The following is a 17,343-nucleotide window of genomic DNA, read 5'->3' as shown; positions in this document are numbered from 1 at the left end:
TTCCTTGCCTCCCTCTCCCCAGCCCCCGCGAAGGGACGATTGAGGTCAGGTTTCTGGGGCAGGGCCTGGCTCCCGGGCGGTGATTACAGTGATTAGGGGAACGAGCGCATCCAGGCAGCAGCCAGGCCGGGCTGGGGCGGGGCCAGAGGGCCGGGCGCCCAGCCCTCCCCTGGGGGGCAGTGACCTTGCGGGCCGGGCTGCTGCCATCTGCTGGGACAGTGAGACCGCGTGCTGGTCACAGGGGCTGGCCGGCTCAGAGAGTCTGTGTGCAGATGTGAGTGGGTGTGTGCCGGGCTGGCTGTGTACCCCGGGGCGGGGGTGAGGGGTGAGTGCTGAGTGCCTGCGTGGGTGGGACCGTGCCCCCAAAGGCACGTGCGCTGGGCATGGCCAAGCGGGGTGGGAGCTGATGCCGCCCTGTGGGCTGTGGGCATCTGTGGTGGGCGACGGGAGGGCAGGCGTGGCCCCAGCTGGGCAGGACAGTGGGAGACGCTGGGGCCTGGTGCTGAGGTGCGGGGCTGTGCGCAGGGCTGAGCTGGTGGTGTTTGTGGTGCTCAGGGGTCTGTGGGTGGCAGGCGGGGGCGTGGGCAAGGGCCAAGTCTGGGTTGGTGCCTGGTGCGTCTCGTGTGTGCCCATGTGAGTGTATGCGATCGCGATGGCGGGCTGCGGTGGAGGGTGGAGGGTGGACCCAGAGGACCAGAGGGCACAGAGTGGCCTCTGTGAGTGCGTCTGCGCCAGCCTGCGCCTGCGCTGTCACATCTGCAGGAAGTGTGCTTGGGGCCGGACAGGATGGGATGTGGGAACAGGTGTCTCCCGGGGGCCGACCTGAACGTGCCAGTCTGGCTGGGCCCGCCGGGTCACCCTCACAGGCTCCGAGGCAGGAATCCCGCCCGCCCAGCGTGGCACCTTCCCCTCGGCCGGCCCAGAGCAGCCCTGAATGAGGCAAGCGCCAGTCCCCACCCCTGGTTTCCCTGATTGGGCAATGCAAGGCTGGCACGGGCCCTGCAGACTGGGTCCTGTCCCCCCCCCCCACCACCACCACCACGCCGCAGCTCGGGGCACTCACCAGCTGGAGGACATCCTCATCCTTGGGCATGATGGACAGCTCCAGGGTGTCATCACTGCAGAGAGAGACGGGGCAGGGGTCAGTTCCAGCCGAAACCCGTGGGGCCAGGGAGAATGGGGATCCCAGTCGCCAATCCCCTGTCCTCCCCACCCCCCAATGACCCGTCTCCTCCCCACAGGGCCCGGCGGGGGGTCGAGCGCGGGGAAGGGGGACACTCACCTGTTCTGGATCAGAGCGATGACCTGGGAGTAAGTCTTCCCAATGACACGCTCCCCGTTCACCTTTACCAGCCGGTCTCCTGCCGACACAGGGTCATGTGTGAGCAGGGCAGGGGTTGGAGCCTCACCCCGGAGCCTCCCGACACCTGGATCTGGCATCCCCAGGGAGAAAGAGGGTCCCCAGTTCACCCCAGGTCCCCATGCTCACCTGTGCGCAGCCCAGCCCGATGGGCCGGCCCGTCTTCCTTCACATTTTTGACAAAGATGGTGTCCACAGGCTCCAGGCGGTGCCGGGGGGAGGGTCCTGGGGGGCAGGAGCCAGGTGAGCGAGGGCACCCCCGTACATAGGGCCTCCCACTCAGGATGGTCACATTCACACGGACACAGACCCAGATGTCCACAGGGTACCAGAGGCCCAGAACCCAGTAGACGGGCACCATCTGGGCGGGAAATGAAAACTCTGGGACAAAACCTGCAGGAAGGGGCTGGAGCGACAGTACAGCGGGGAGGGCGTTTGCTTTGCACACGGCTGACCCGGGTTCGAGTCTCAGCATCCCATATGATTCCCTGAGCATCACCAGGAGTAATTCTAGAGTGCAAAGCCAGAAGTAACCCCTGAACATTGCCAGGTGTGACTCAAAAAGGAAAAAAAAAATATCTCCAGGAAGGGGCGAGCGGCAGAGCTGGTGTGCGTATGAGCTTCGGGCGTGAGAAGCCCTGGGGGAGACCCTCAGTGCTGCCGAGTCAAATAAGTCTGCAGAGAGGGGGCTGGAGAGACAGGGCAGCCAGCAGGATGCTTGCCTTGCATGTAATCAACCTAGAGTCAGTCTCTGGCGCCCCATACGGTCCCCTGAGCATCACCAGGAGGGATTTCCTGAGCACAGAACCAGGAGTCAGCTCGGAGGATAGCTGGGTGCGGCTGCCCAACAAGGGAAAACTCCACTGGGACTCACAGGGGCTCCATAAACATCTGTCCCCCCCAGTGCTGGGCTGCACGGGAGAAAGAAGGAACCCAGAGAATTCACGGTCCAGCGGGGCAGGTAGACATGTGCACACACACCACATGCCCACAAGGATGCATGCGTGCGTGCGCGCACACACACACACACACACACACACACACACACACACACACACACACCCCTCTCTTCAGGGTCTGGACCCCTAGCCCCCGGAATGCACAGCCCTGCATTGGTGCCCCAGCACGATGCCCGCCCCCCCCAAGGAAGGGGGCCTGTGTTAGGTCAGGGTGATTCTCCCCATTTGGGCTTCAGTGACAGCGACTCAAGAGGACAGTGTCCACTCAGGGCCAGCAGGAAGGATCTGCCTGGCGTCCCTGGGGAGCCTGGGTGCCCACCGGGGGCCCTTTGCAGCCCAGTCCTGCAGCAAGCCCCAACCCCCAACCCAGGCTAAGGGGCAGCTCCAGGCAGCGGCCCGATCTCAGCCCCCTGTAGGCGGCTGCACACTCAGGATGTAAGGGACGAGCAAAGGGGACAGAAATGGCAAAAAAAGGGGGAGGGGGATGCCCAGGGTGGACGCACAGTGGCAAAGATGGGCAGTTCGGGGTCGGGGAGGGGGGAGAGAGGGGGAGACAAACGGTCCCCGTCCCCGGCCATGGCCCCCCCCTTACCTCCTCCTCGGCCTCCATTCTCTTCCTCCTGCAGGAGACAGACAGTTGGGTGTGGCCCCCAGTGCACCTCCCAGCCCCTCCTGGGCGGCCCCTCCAGGGCCCCCCCACCCAGCCGCCTCCCCTCTTATCTCCTTCCTTCCAGGGAGCACAGCAGCAGGAGGGGCCTAGATGGGGGCTGTCATGGGAACCTCAGCTGCCTGTGCCCTGAGCCCTCCCCCAGGCTGGCTGTTCCCCTGACATCAGCACCCGAAGGCCCCTGGTTCCGTGGGGGGGGAACCCGTGACCCCTTCCCCGGCAGCTGGAGGGAAGAGGTCCCCAGCAGCCCGGGAGGCCCAGGGGCCTGGAGCCTGCGGACGCAGATAAGCGGCAGAGGGACAGACGGGCTATCTGGCTGGAGAAGGGCAGGGGAGGCCTGATTAGCATCCCTGGGGGGTGGAGGGGCAAGTGGAGGGGGGCTGGGCGGAGGCAGTATGGGGAGGAAATGGAGTACACAGGGGCTTGGAGGCAGGAGTAGGGGCCAAGAAGTAAGAAGAGGGTCTGGGAGGCTGGAGGGAAACTGGGGACATTGATGGAAACAGAGGGTGGGGAAGGGGCTGGTGTTGGAACATTCTCTGCCTGAAACTTAATAATGAATTGCTTCGTAGCTGCAATTAAGAAACTTTCAGGGGCTGGAGAGATAGCACAGTGGGTAGGGCGTTTGCCTTGCACGCAGCCGACCCGGGTTCAAATCCCAGCATCCCATATGGTCCCCTGAGCACGGCCAGGGGTAATTCCTGAGTGCAGAGCCAGGAATGACCCCTGTGCATCGCCAGGTGTGACCCAAAAAGAAAAAAAAAAAAGAAGAAACTTTCAAAAATAACGGGACTGGAGTAAGAGTAAAGCAAGTAGGATGCTTGCTTCCACGCGCTCGGCCTGGGTTTGGATCCCCGGCACCCCACAAGGTCCCTGGAGCAGTACCACAGTGATCCCTGAGCGCAGAGCCAGGAGTCGGCCCTGGGCAGAGCTGGGTGCGGCCAAACATTAAAGAAGTCCGAAAACAAGAAGGAACGTAAGAGTGGGCCTGCTCAGCTGAAGGAGAAGTCAGGAGCAGCAGGGATGCCAGGCCTGGTGGGGGAGGCCTGGGCTCTGAGGGGAAAGCGGAACCCAGGATGGTGCGTGAGTGAGAGGGAATGTGCAAGCCCAGCTGGAGAGAAGATTCCAGCTTCGAGGCGTAGGGCTAAGAAACTGGACCTTCCCAGGGCTGGAGTAATAGTACAGCGGGGAGGGTGTTTGCCTTGCACGCGACAGACCCGGGTTCGATTCCCAGCATCCCTTATGGTCCCCTGAACACCGCCAGGAGTAATTCCTGAGTGCAGAGCCAGGAGTAACCCCTGTGCAATGCCGGGTGTGACCCAAAACAGCAAAAAAAAAAAAAGAGAGAGAGAGAGACTGGATCTTCCCAGGGCCAGAGTGATAGTCAGCAGGGAGGGTGTTTGCCTTGCACGCGGCAGACTGGGTTCGATCCCCGGCATCCCATATGGTTCCCCAAGCACCACCAGGAGCAATTCCTAAGCGCAGAGCCAGGAGAAACCTCTGAGCATTGCTGGGTGTGACCAAAAAAGCTAAATAAATAAATAAATAAGATTGGGTTTAAAAAAAAAGCAAAGAAAAAAGAAACTGAACCCCAGGTCATAGATCCAAATAGATCCAAGGGTCGAGTGCAGGCTTTGCAGTTAGGAGACCCTGGGTCTATCCACGGCATCACCCAAGCGTCCCCTGAGCCCCATCAGGAGTGATCCCTGAGCACGGAGCCAGGAGTAACCCTGAGCACCACCAGGTGTGGCCCAAAAACAAGAAGAAAGAAACTGAACTTGGAGACGTCCTGGGAGGCCTCTAGGATCACCCAGGGACGCAGCAGGAAGGACAGTGGCCACAGGTGGCTTGGGAAGGAGAGCCAGGAGAGGGGGGAGACGAGGAACATCAGGCCCTGTGGCTGGCTCAGGCCCTTGGGGGCCTCTTGCCCTTTTTTCTGGATCAACCATTTGGTAGCTAAGTGAGGGGCCTGTCCAGGGCCAGGAGCGGGACCCAGCAGGAGAGGACGGGCCGGGGGCAGCCACCTACAGCTTAGAGCCGCCCGTGTGGCTGCTGCTGCGACAGCCGAGGGCGGGGGGAGCACCCACTGGGCTCTGGGATGGGGACAGGGGCCATTGCCAACCACGGCTCCGGTGGGCAGGGGTCACTCTTCCACCCACGCTCCTGCCCCGCCGACAGCAGCCCCTGAGAGAAGATGGCAGATGCCAGGAAGGGAGACGGTCAGGGAACCTGAGGTCAGTGAGTGGTGCGGCCATGCCCCTGGCCCACGGCAGCGCCTCCCGCCCCCTCCCTGTCCCCGCCCGGGAGCACAGCTGCAGCCACAAGAGCAGCTTCTTCGGGTGCCCGAATGCAGAGGATGCTCGAGCCGCCTGGCGGCACGGGGCACAGGGGCCTGCAGCCCCTCCGTGCGTGCCCACACACAGAGAGGGACGGAGAAGCCGAAGGCCCCAGCTCTCCCAGGAGCCCCCTGGCAGCTGCTCCGGTCCACGCCAGCCCCGTGAGCAAGGACAGCTGCTAGGGCCCCCTCGCGTCTCCCTGCATGCTTGTTTGTTTCTCTTTGGGGATCCCCTGTGCCCCCAGCCCACACCCTGGTTCCTGGGCTCAGAGAACCCAACCCTGGTTCCGGCAGCCCCAGCGTGACATCCGGGCCAGAACTCAGGTCCTTGCAGCCCAACCCGGGGCTCTCCCCGCCCCCAGAGCCCAGGTACCCCGGAGGGTGCCCAGAGCGAGGCAGCACAGACTCTCGGGAACTCTGACAGATCCAGTTTGGGGGTAGCCCATGGGCAAGGTGTCCCAGGCACCCCGTCTCCAAATATAGGTCACCCACTTTCCTGAGGCCAAATCTGGGGGTGTGAGTGGCCGCCCCCTTCCTCTCAGCCGCTTGCCCTGGAACCGCCCATGCCTTCTCCTGAGGAGACAGAGCCCAGAGAACGTGGCCGGGCTGGTCCACCGGCCCACAGTGCAAATGTGCCTGCCAGGGTTGGGCCCCTCTCCCGAGGCCCCAGGAGGAAGACGGGAGACGGGGGGTGCAGCCAGGCCGCCCTACCTTCAGGCGGCAGTGCACAGCCGACTCGGGTGGGTACACGATGAAGTGGCGCAGGGTGAATCCGAAGCCGTCCTCAGGGCTCTTGTGCAGCAGCAGCGTCCGTGGCCCCTGCCACGGGAGGGGGCGCCCGGGGGAGCACCCATCTCGTGGGCCCAGTGGCAGCTGCAGGAGGAAGCACAGGGGGCCGGGGTGGGGGTGAGTGGCCACGCAGCCGTCAGCTTCCTGACTGTCCCCTCTCGCCCCCAGCACCCGCCTGCAAGGAAGGTGCTTGAAGGAAGGTGCTCGAGCGTGTCCACGTCCACACAGGCCCTACTATGGGCTGGGCACTGGGCCGCAGCAGGCCTGCCAGGACCAACTCCGTCAGGTGCCACAGGCCCACGGACTAGGCGCACACAGGCCGCCTGCCTGCCTCCCTGCCCCCATTCCAGCACGCACGCACGAGTGGGATGCCCAGCATCGGAGTCTCTCTCTCTCTTTTTTTTTTCCATCACACCCGGTGATGCTCAGGGGTTACTCCTGGCTCTGCACTCAGGAATTACTCCTGGCGGTGCTAGGGGACCATATGGGATGCTGGGAATCGAACCCGGGTTGGCCGCGTGCAAAGCAAACACCCTACCTGCTGTACTATCACTCCAACCCTGAGTCTCTTTTTGTTGTATTTTTTTTTGTGGTGGCACCCCCATGGGCTGCCGTCCCTGCCCAGGGTCACATGCACAGCACAGACAGACAGACACGCAGCCACAGCTGGGCACCCACGGCGGGGCGGAGCACGCAGGCTACCAGACAACTGAAGGGACTTTCTGAGGCAGGGGGCTGGGTCACGGGAAGAGAGGGGGGGAACCGGGCGGGGTGGGGGACTCCACCACCTTCTGGAATATTCCAGATTCTCGGAGATGACAGGGCAGGAGGTGTCTCTGAGCACAGGGACAAAGAGCTGCTTCTGGGGAGAGAGAGGATAGGCAGTGCCCAAGAGGGGCTCCTTTGGGGGTTCCTGTTCAGTCACAGAGGAGGAAAGTGGGCGGGCAAGGGGGCCAGGGAGGTGGGCAGAGGGCCAGGGACGGGCTGTCGCCAGGTGACCCCTTCCAGCCCCAACATCACACCTGGCCTCTCTGGTGCCCCCAGTCCAAACCATTCGGGAGCAAGAAGCGACTCCAGCCCTACCCCCTACAGTCCGCAGGAAGCAGGAGAACTGGGGTGAGGGAGTAAGCACCACAACACATTTAGTTCCTTCTCCCCCACCTCACAGCTGGAGCGTGCCCAGCCTCTCCTGCTACTGAGAAGGGGGGTCTGGTCAGGAGGAGGGGCGCAGAGTACATGCTGGCCCAGCCCCATGTGGGGGCCCGCACCGCCAAGCTGCAGAGAAAGTCCTGGGAGGTCCCGGACTTTCCCTCTGAGCTCCAGCCTGGTGGGCTTCCAAGATATCCCCAGGAGAAAGTTCTCTGGAAATTCTGGGATCTAAAATCCCCTGGATTTCCTTTCACTGCTGGCCTAGTGAGGAACTGATCAGGGAGAGGAGAGAGAGGGCCAGAGGGACCCCCCTGCTCCCTCCTTCCAGGCCCTCCATCACACCCCCCGCCCCCCACCCCCCAAGTTCCCAGTTGAGGCACCATTGTTTGCTGGTGTCCTGGATTAGGTTTAAGCCACCAGCTGCCCCAGTGACGAGAAGTGACTGGGACAGGTCCCCGCACGCCCCCCGTCCCTCCCCCCTTAGACATCCTGCCTGGAGCTGCCAGCTGCCCGGAGGGGGGTGCTACTCCCTACTGGGGGGGGGGCTGTCTGTGATCCAAGGCACCAGCAGGCCTCCTCAGGCCCAGCCCGCTGCGAGGCCCCACCGACCCTGCCTTATCTCTGCTCTCCCTCCTTCCCCGGCTCCTTCCTTCCCTTCCACCAGGCTCCTGGGAGTGTCCCTGTGGAATGCCCTTGTCACAGCTGCGGTGGCCCTGCCCCACCCCCACCCCCACCCCCACCCCCCCACTTAGGGCAGATCTGGGTCTCCCCTGTGCAAAGTGCCTCCTTGGGTTCAAACCCAATCCTGCCTGCGCTGCTCTGCTCTGCCTCCCCTCTCTGACCTAGGACCAGGGAAGAAGAGGGAGGAAGAGGAGGAGGAGGAAGAGGAGCATGGGGAGGCTGGGCAGTGGGGTCCATCTCTGGCCCTCCACAGGGACAAGGGCCACAGATGCCCATTCCCCAAGGCTCCTACCCTCGCTGGGGGAGAGACACAGAGGCTGACCTGAGCACCAGAGAAGTGCGGGGGTGGGGGGGAGGAATTAGGCAGAAGTGGACGCACACGTGGGGGGTTGGCAGGGCCCATCCTGGAACCCGGGAGTCAACCTCCCCACACCCCCCCTCCCCCAGCAGAAGGTCACCGCGGGGAGCACAACGTTCTGGCCGGGCACGGTGCCCACTGTGACTCACACCCTGCCAGCCGGGTCGATCCCGGACATCGGGCTTCTGTCCTCACCCCCTCTCAGAGTTCCCCTGACATCGCTGGGGTGGGGGGAGGGGGTCATGCGGGTGCCCACCCCTCCTTTAGCAGGTCCTCTCCAGCCCAGACGCTGCCCCTGGCACCTCCGAACGTCATGGACCCCTGGTCGCGTGCCGAGCGCCCGCGCCCAGACGGTGGTGCCCTGCGACCCCCCGACAGCGCCTCTGCCGCGGGCACCGCGTCCGCATCCCGCTCGGGTGGTCCCGGCGCCCCCCTCCCCAGGCCAGGAGGGCCCCCGCACCCCCGCAGCGTGCGCGCTCACCCTGGCCCGGCGGGGTCCCGGCGCGCGTCGGTCGCGGCGACGGTCGAGGTGGCCCCGGCAGGGCAGCCAGAGGCAGCGCGGCTCCGGGGCGCTGCAGTCCACGCCGACGGCGCGCTCCCAGCGCCAGCCCTCGGGCCCCGCGGCCGGCGGGGGTCCCCGGGCGCGGCCACCGCCCCGGCCCCGGCGTGCCCAAGGCTCGGTTTCCGGAGCGGGGCGTGCCGCGCGGGGTACCGCGGCCACTCCTCGGCGCCCGACGGGCAGCGTCCTGGACGCCCCCTGCGACGGCGGGGCCCCTGGGGTCCCCGATCGCCCCCCGGAGCCGTGGGCCGGGGGCCCAGAGGCCCCGAGGGGACGGCTGGCCCGCGCGGACGGCGGCAGGACGGCTGGTGGGGCTCCGCGCCGCCGGCGCCTCCCGGCTGAAGGCGCCCGAGCCGGGACTAGCCGGAGAGCCGGCACGACAGACGCCTCCCCCTCCGGGGCGGCCCCTCTCCGGGGCCGGTCCTACACACCCACACGCGCCCCCGCAGCCCCACCGCACATCCTGCGCAGGGCACACGTGCGCACCTCTCCTCCCCCCCCCCAGCAAACAGCCCCAGCGCCCCGGCCCCAGCTCCTTCCAGGCACCTGGCTAACCCCTGCACCCACCTAACACCCCTTCCCCAAGGGACCCTCACACCCGCCCCGCTGTCCAGGCACCATACACACTCCCCTCACACACGTGTGGGGATGCCAGTCCCGTGTGCCCAGACACTGGGGACTCCCACCGTGCATACAGGGTCCCTCCCTACAGACACATCTGCAGGCAAGCGCCCTAGGGGTACAGCAGCCCTCCCCCACCAGTCACCCAACTACCCACCCACTCCCCCGGGGTATCCACAAGGCCCTGGAGGCAGAGAGCTGATGGGTACGTGATGTGCTCCCTGCTGATCCTTCAGACGGCACACACGTGTGCACACACACACACACCTGCACACAAAAGCCGCATGTGCATGCACACACATGCACACGTACACATGCACACACTCCAGCTCACTCTCCTTCCACTCCATACCAGCATCATATAGATCCTGCCTGGGGCTGCAGGATGCCCCGATATTACCCTCTTCCCCAGGACCACCCTCTCCCCCCACCCACCCCCTCGCCCAGGAACACTGCCCAGGCTTGCCAGCACCAGGCAGACCACGGGCTCAGCAAGCGGGAGTCGAGTGGGACCGGAAGCCTGTGTTGATGGCAGACCCTGGCCTCCTCCCCTTCCTGGCTTACTCTGTCCCGAGCCCCTTCCCGGGTGGGGCCAGCAGAGGTCTGGTGTGAGATGGCCTCCTCCTTCCTGCCCCTCACTGCTCTCTCACATGGGAGGTGCCACTCAGTGTGGAGCAGGGGCCACTGTGCTGCCCCCCAATTTTCAGAGAAGGAAACTGAGGGCCCCCCCCACCCTGACTCCAACTTTGGGGTTTTGCTGCGTTTGCTGGCTGACTTCTGGAGGGGAGGGGGTTGGGTGGTGCTCAGGGCTTCCTCTGGACTGCACTCGGGAACCGCTTCTGACAATGCTGGGGGATGATAAGGGGTGTTGGAGATCAAACGCAGGTCAGCTTCATGCAAGGCAAGTGCCACCCTTCATACCATCTCTGGCCCTGGGTTTCTTTTCTTTTCTTTTCTTTTTTTTTTTTGCTTTTTGGGTCACACCCGGCGATGCACAGGGGCTACTCCTGGCTCTGCACTCAGGAATCATCCCTGGCAGTGCTCAGGGGACCATATGGGATGCTGGGGATCGAACCCGGGTCGGCCACATGCAAGGCAAACGCCCTACCCTCTGTGCTATCACTCCAGCCCCTGGTCCTGGGTTTCTTTTTTTCTTTTTGTTTAACCATACCCCCCTGGTGCTGAAGTGTTACTTCCAGCTCAGTGCTAAGGGGACTGGTCAGTGCCAGGGATCAAACCCAGGCTCCAGAATGTGGAGCAAGTGCTTCAGCCCATTGAGTTATCTCTCAGCCAGCCACTGACTCCTATCTTATGTCCCAGTCAGACAAGGGGAGGGAGGGAGGCTGGGGTGGTGGGGAACGGCCCGCCCTGCACCCATATCTAGAGGTCCCTGCGGAGCCACATAGAAGGACAAAGGGGGCAGAAGAGCCCCTTCCTGTCCTCAGCATGGGTGTCAAGCTAGAGATGGGGAGGGAGTGGATGCCCCCCACCCCAGCAAAAATCAAGGACTGAGGGGGTGAGCAGGAGAGAGGGAGGGAGAAGGAAGGGAGGAGGGGGTGAGGGGAGCGGGGCAGGGAGTGGTTTTTGTTCTCCAGTTTCCTGTTTGCCGCTGACCAGGCCCCCTGTGCAGGAGCTGGACCCCCACCCTGCCCGGGCCCCCACCCCGGCGGAAGTCGGACGGGAAGAGCCAGGCAGCCGCCAGCGCTGAGTCAGGAGGTCGGGCAGAGCAGCGGGAAAGAACCTCAGTGGGGCAGGAAGCGCGGTAACTCCATCAGCACCCACCCGCCCTCGCCCGGGATCCTGGCGCCCGCCCGGGCCCCTCCAGCCTTACCTGCCCTGTGTCCCCCCTCACCCTCCCCAACGGCCAGGCCACCAGGATGCCCAAAGGCATGTCAGCGCCTGCCGGAGGAGTGCCCGGCTCAGTCCGGCTGCTCCCCCCCTCCCAGTAGCCGTCTGGCCTGGCCAGTTAGTCTGAACCGCTCACTGCCCAGTTTCCCTGTTCCCGGGAAACGAGTGACCTGCCCTCCTCTCCCCCTGCCCAGCGTGCTGCCGTCCACCCTGGCCGTGAGCTCCACTCGGCTCTGCTCAGGGTTTTGGGGCGGTGGGTGGGGAGGTGCTGCGTGGTGGGGGTGTTCCTGGGTCCTGGGCCACACGAACTATCCTTTAGGCCTCTAAGCGGGCAGGCCAGGCCAGGCCCCGAGCTCCCCACCTGGGTCCACAGCAGCTCCCTGTCCCCTTCTCAGAGGGGCACAGTAGGCACTCAGGGCTGTCTCAGTCTGCACCGGGATCTTCCAGGCCTGGGGAGCCTCCCCCCCACCCCCCCATTTCCTCTGGGAAAGGAATGCGGGGTGGGCCCCTGGGCAGTGGGGGAGGGGGCCAGAGCTGGGAAATACCAGGCGTAGCTGAGATTCTATTCCAGGCCTTCCTGCCCAGAGCCTCCCCGCTCCCTCCCGCTTCCTCCCCCCAAATCAGGAATCACCCCGCCAGCAGGCCCTCCCATCCTCTGTTTGACCAGCTTGCAAAATCCATTCAGCCTGATCTTGCCTGGGTAGGCCCATGGCACCGGGCTGGGGGCTGCCCGCTCCCCCCACCCCCCCAACCCCCCAGGACAGCCTTCCCCCAGAGCAGCTCCACATCCTTTCCTTCAGAAAACACTTTCGCTTGACCTCATTTAACCCTTACCACGGGAGCTGAAGCTCCAGGAACTGGCTTTTTGTTTTGCTTTGGGGGCCACACTGCCTAGCGCTCAGGGCCCATTGCTGGTGTTCCTGGGGGGGCTGCGGGGACCCTATGGAGTGCCGGCACCTGCAAGGCCAGTGCCCTACTGGCGGCGCTGTCTCTCCAGCCCTTTCAGAGATTGTCCCATAGCCAGATTTCAGAGCTGGAAGAAGCGGAGGCTCAAAGGGGGGCCGCGGCGGGCTCAGGTCTCAGCCCACCGGCTGACACCCCGAGATTCAGTCTCTTTGCACAAACCTCTCACCGTTGCCCTTGGCAAGTCCCTCTCCAGTTCTGACCCCGCTTGGAGAACAGGACAAGAGCAGGTGTCCCCCTTGGGGAGGGGGCCTTAGAGTTCTAGTCGAACCCCCAACTCCTAAAGCTGTTGGGGGTTTCTAAATCCAAGACTCTGGCCAAGCCAGGCAGCCTTCACCCTCCCCCACAGGGAAGGCCTTCCCCGCTCCGGGGGCCACCGAGTCAGGGACTCTGCACCCCTTTTCTCAAGAAGTTGAATCTGAGGTGGGGTCAAGGGTCTCCCCGGTTCAAGGGGCCCCCGGACAAGAGGGGTGACGTGGCCTGGAGAGGCGGAAGGCGGTGGGGGCCAGGCTGGCCAGCAGGAGCCGAGGAAGAGGAGGAGAAGCATCCTGGGGCCCGGGTCAGGGTGTGAGAAGGAGGGAAACCGATAAGGCGGCAGGGCGTGAGGTCCAGGAAGTGCCCAAGAGGGACGGGGTCAGCTGGGTCAGCTGGGCTGCGTTTCCTTCCTCTGCCCAACTTCACACCTCCTGTCAGAGCCTAAGCTTCCAACCAGAAGTGACAAACAATGCCTGCCCCCGGGGACTCTTCTGGCCTGACAGGGCTCCCACTGGTCCCGTGCCCCATCACACACCACCAGACTCGGACACCACCCCCCCCCGCCGTCACCCCCAACCTCAGCCACCACCGTTGGAGCCCATCCCCGTGCCAGACCCCTCCATCCCAGGCATGCGGGCAATGTGACACCCAGGCATGCCCACCCCGCCCAAGCCTGGGCCTCTGACCCCTGGCCCAGTCCGCTTCGGCAAGGCCGGCCACCCCCTCCACCCGTGCCCCACGCACAGGCACAGCCTGGTTCTCAGCGCCCTGCGGGCCGTGCCGACATGCCCCGACAGGCAAAGCCGATGAGCCGGCCCGGCCAGCCTGGGCCTCCGAGCCTGGGCCGTGCAGAGAAGCCAGCTCGGCCGGGCAGGCTGCACCCAGAGCCCGGGGACCCCACACTCGGCCTGGCCGGGCAGTGAGGGCGGGTGGGAAGTGGGCACTGGTCCAAAGGGCCTTTCCAGAACCCAGACCTTGCAGTGTCTGGGTCCATCAAGGCTCTGAGTGTTGGGACCCTCCTCTCCCACCCTCAAACTGGACACCCACCAAGGCAGGCCTGGGGCGGGAGGGAGTGATAGGGAGGAGGAAGGCAGAGTGATGGGGAGGAGGGAGTGATGGGGAGGAGGAGGCCACAGGGAGGAGCTAATTATAAGCAGGTCTCCAATCTTCCCCCGCCTCCCCCTGCTCCCCCGCACCCCCAGCTTAACACAGACCAAGTCCTCGGAGACCAGGACTTCTGGGTCTGGGTCCCCACCGTCTGTTGAGAGCTGGGGCGAGTCACAGCACCTCAAGGAGCCAAGTGGAAGGAGAACCAGGACACTCCTCCCCATGGAGCGTGAAATGCATTCAAGACAGCCCCAGGGGGAGGAGGAGGGTGCAGAGAGGGAGCACAGCAGGTTAAGGCGCTTGCATTCCCGCAAACAACTCGGGTTCAATCCTCCTCGACACCCCACTCAGCCCCTGGAGCCCTGCCAGGGTCCCTTGAGCACTTCCAGGAGTGATCCCTGAGGGCAAGGCCAGGAGTCAGCCCTGGACACTGCTGGGGGAGGCCCAGAACCAAAACCAAAACCCAACAAGATGGTCCCCAACACTGAGGATGGGTGCCGGGTGCAGCCACGTGGATGATCTTCTGCTCCCTGACACTGCACACGCTCACACTCAGTCACGCAGACACCCCCCCAACCCCAGCTACAGGTACCACAGAGATTCAGCGAATCTCTCTGGGGTCTCCGCAGCCCCAGCGAGCCCCTTCCCCTGGGCATCAGCACTGCCCCTGCAGGCCCTGGTTCCTCTCCGGCAACCCAGAGCCTCCTGCGGAAGGCCCTTTGCGGGGTGAGGATGGCAGCTAGAACACCCCGGAGGGTCTGCGCCCAGACGACCAGGATGCCAGGCTGGCAGAACATCCGCCCAGAAGAGCTGGTGCCCGCAGCAGAGACCTCAGAGGGAGGGAAGAGTAAGGAGCAGCTCTCTCCCCCAGGGGGGAAATGAGCACTTGCAGAAAAGGGTGAGTGTGGCGCCGGCCACAAAGTAAACACCCACACCACTGCCCAGGCAGCCGGGGCCCCGGAGCCTGCCCGCCTCGTCCCACTCCCTCCTGCTCTCCGCTCTCTGACTCTGAGCTGGGGGAGGCTCCCCAGAGAGAAGAGGCGAGGCTACCGCCATCAGACTGGTAGCTGAGAGTAGCGGCGTTGGGAGTCCTAAATCCGACCGAGGGTCTCTCAGAGATTCTGGCCTGCACCCTGCCCCTTACTCTGGAGGGCACCCAAGGGGGTGCCGGCGGCTCCCCCAGGAGACAGAGCTTCCCCAGCACAACCTCTACAGGACTGGGCCCAGAGATAGAACCGCGGGTTGGGCACTTGTCTCACAGGTGACCGACCCGGGGGGCTCCATCCCCGGCATCCCCTATGGTCCGATGAGCCTGCCAGAGTGATTCTTGGGCGCAGAGCCAGGAGTAAGCCCAGAACACTTCTGGGTGTGGCCCCAAAATAATGAAAACAAAAACAAAATAACCGCCACGGGATTTTCAAAAAAAGAAGGCACGCTGCCTGAGAGTCTGGGAATATTCAGGTTCTCAAAAATATGTTGTCGATGGCCAGGACGTGGAGAAACGGGGCCCGTGTCCACTGCAGGCATGTTGGCTGAGCAGGCGCTGCGAGGCCCAGCGGCTGGGTGGACCCTCCAAAGGGCAGACAGAGTTGCCACTTCTGGGGCTGTTTCCCAAAGAACTGAAGGCGGGGAGTCTCACAGACATGTGAGGGCCCCTGTTCAGAGCAGCCCCATTCATGAGAGCCAGAGGAGCAAACAAGCCAGACATCCATCAGGGGGTGAATAGACGGACAAAAGGTGGTAGATCCACACAATGGAATTTTATTCCACCTCTTAAAAGGGAGGAAATTCCCACACAGGCTACCACCCCCCCCCGGACAAACCTTGGAAGACATTATGTGAGTAAAATAAGCCAGACACAAAGGAACAGATATTGTTGGAGTCCGCTAAAGATAAGGCAGTCAGATTGGAGGCCAGGAGAGAGTTCAGTGGTTAGTACACAAGCTTAGCATGTAACCTGCGCTGGATTCTTATCACTAGCTTGTCCCCCGAGCATCCCTGGGTGTGGTCCTGGAGGACTCTAAGCACCTCCAGTTGTGGCCCTAGAGCTGCCTCCCCCAGTACTTCTGGGCTGGCCTGGGTATCCCCAGCACCGTATCCTCTGGCCCTTGAATTAAGCCTATGGCCTGATTGGCTAAGAACTGCCGGCAGGACCCTTGGACTTCCTGGCACCACTTGGTTGGCTCCTTACACACACACACACAAAAAAAAAAAAAAAATTCTGGGGACCAGAGCAATAGTACAGCAGGCAGGGCACTTGCCTTGCATGCAGTCAATCTGGGTTCAGTCCCTGGCATCCTATATGGTCCTCCGAGCACTGCCAACAGTGAGAGCCCAGAGTAAGCCCTGAGAATTGCTGGGTATGACCCAAACCTCCCACCAAAAAGAGACTCTGGTCAGTGTGTGTGCTGGGGGAGATATGGCTCAAAGGGACTGGACTGTGCTTTGCATGCAGGAAGCTCTGGCACTACACGGTTCCCCCCCCCCCCCAAGCACCACTGGGTACTACCATTAATGTCAACCCTCCCAGAACTGCTGTGTGTGACCCCCCCACCAATAAAAATAAATTTAAAGGGCCTTACTGCTTAATGGGTGGAGGGGACAGAGTTTCATTTGGGATGGTGCACAGTTCTGGAAACGGATGACGTACTGGGAGTGGATCCCAGACCCTCACTCAGGAAGGCAAGTGTGAGAGCGCTGAGCCCAGCCCAGCCCAGGGGACAGCCTGTCCTCCCTGCCACTGAGTGGGACGAATGGGACAGTGAAAACGGGGACATTTAAGGCCAGGAGAGCTCACTGGAGGGGGCACGAGTGAGGATTGCTTCTGACTCCAACATCACATTGAAGGCCCGCATTTGAGGGGCCCTCCCCTGAGCACTGCTGGAGAAGCCCCTGCAAGAGTAATGGCAACATTTATATTATCTATCTTTTACACCCAAAAATTATATCATAATTCGGGGCTAGAGCGATAGCACAGCAGGTAGGGCGTTTGCCTTGCACGCGGCCGACCCGGGTTCGATTCCCAGCATCCCATGTGGTCTCCTGAGCACCGCCAGGAGTAACCCCTGTGCATCGCCAGGTGTGACCCAAAAAGCAAAAAAAAAAAAAAAATTATATCATAATTCTACCCCCAAAATGGCAAAATCAGAATTGTAAAAAGTCTTTAAGGCCGGGGCAGTGGGGAGGGGGGGCTGGCTCAAAGAGCTGGAGCACACGCTTTGCTTATGGGAGCACCGGGTTCGATCCCGATCCCGGGCACGGGTGCTTCCCCAAACACAGCGGGCGCGGCCCGAGGATGACGGGATATGGCTCCTCCCGCAAAATATGTTGAATGCGGGAAGGAAAGGGTCTTCCATTGACACCCAGAAGCAGCTCACCACAGAGGTTGTCCAGGGCTGCGAGGCACCCTCAGCAGAAGACCCTGGTGGTCCCAGCCCTGGGGTGCCGGGAGTGGGAGCCTGTCACACCCAGGGCCTGTGCGCTGACCTAGAGCCCCCTCCCGCCGCCCCCCAGGCTGGCTGCACGGAAAAGCTCTCCAAGGACAGGAGACGCCCCCATAGCATGTCCTTCGAAATGTCCCTTCGGCCTGTGCCCACTCACACATACGCATCTGTTCCAAGCCCCCAACTGCCGGCACGCGCACGCCAGGGGGTGCACCCGGAAGCAGATCAGTGCTGGCACCCTCCCGGGAAAAC

At 63.1% G+C, this 17,343-nt stretch overlaps 1 protein-coding gene across 4 annotated transcripts in view; it reads right to left on the bottom strand.

The window, feature by feature from the left end:
- Positions 1-17,343, bottom strand: part of ARHGAP23 (Rho GTPase activating protein 23) — a 76,103-nt gene that overhangs the window by 34,406 nt on the left and 24,354 nt on the right. For 3 of the 4 annotated variants that reach the window (XM_055130494.1, XM_055130493.1, XM_055130495.1), the window contains exons 2-6: positions 6,030-6,191; positions 2,912-2,939; positions 1,490-1,585; positions 1,283-1,361; positions 1,064-1,118 (exon numbers count right to left, since the gene is read on the bottom strand). In XM_055130494.1, coding sequence (XP_054986469.1) covers positions 1,064-1,118; positions 1,283-1,361; positions 1,490-1,585; positions 2,912-2,939; positions 6,030-6,191 — 420 coding nt within the window. Of the gene's footprint in view, positions 1-1,063; positions 1,119-1,282; positions 1,362-1,489; positions 1,586-2,911; positions 2,940-6,029; positions 6,192-8,776; positions 9,193-17,343 lie in introns of those variants that run through there. The other variant, XM_055130496.1, reaches the window with a different exon arrangement.

Source organism: Sorex araneus, chromosome 3 (genome assembly GCF_027595985.1).
Source record: "Sorex araneus isolate mSorAra2 chromosome 3, mSorAra2.pri, whole genome shotgun sequence".
Classification (NCBI taxonomy): domain Eukaryota; kingdom Metazoa; phylum Chordata; class Mammalia; order Eulipotyphla; family Soricidae; genus Sorex; species Sorex araneus.
Note: the sequence above shows the minus strand (reverse complement) of the source record. Positions and strands in the feature narration are given on the sequence as shown.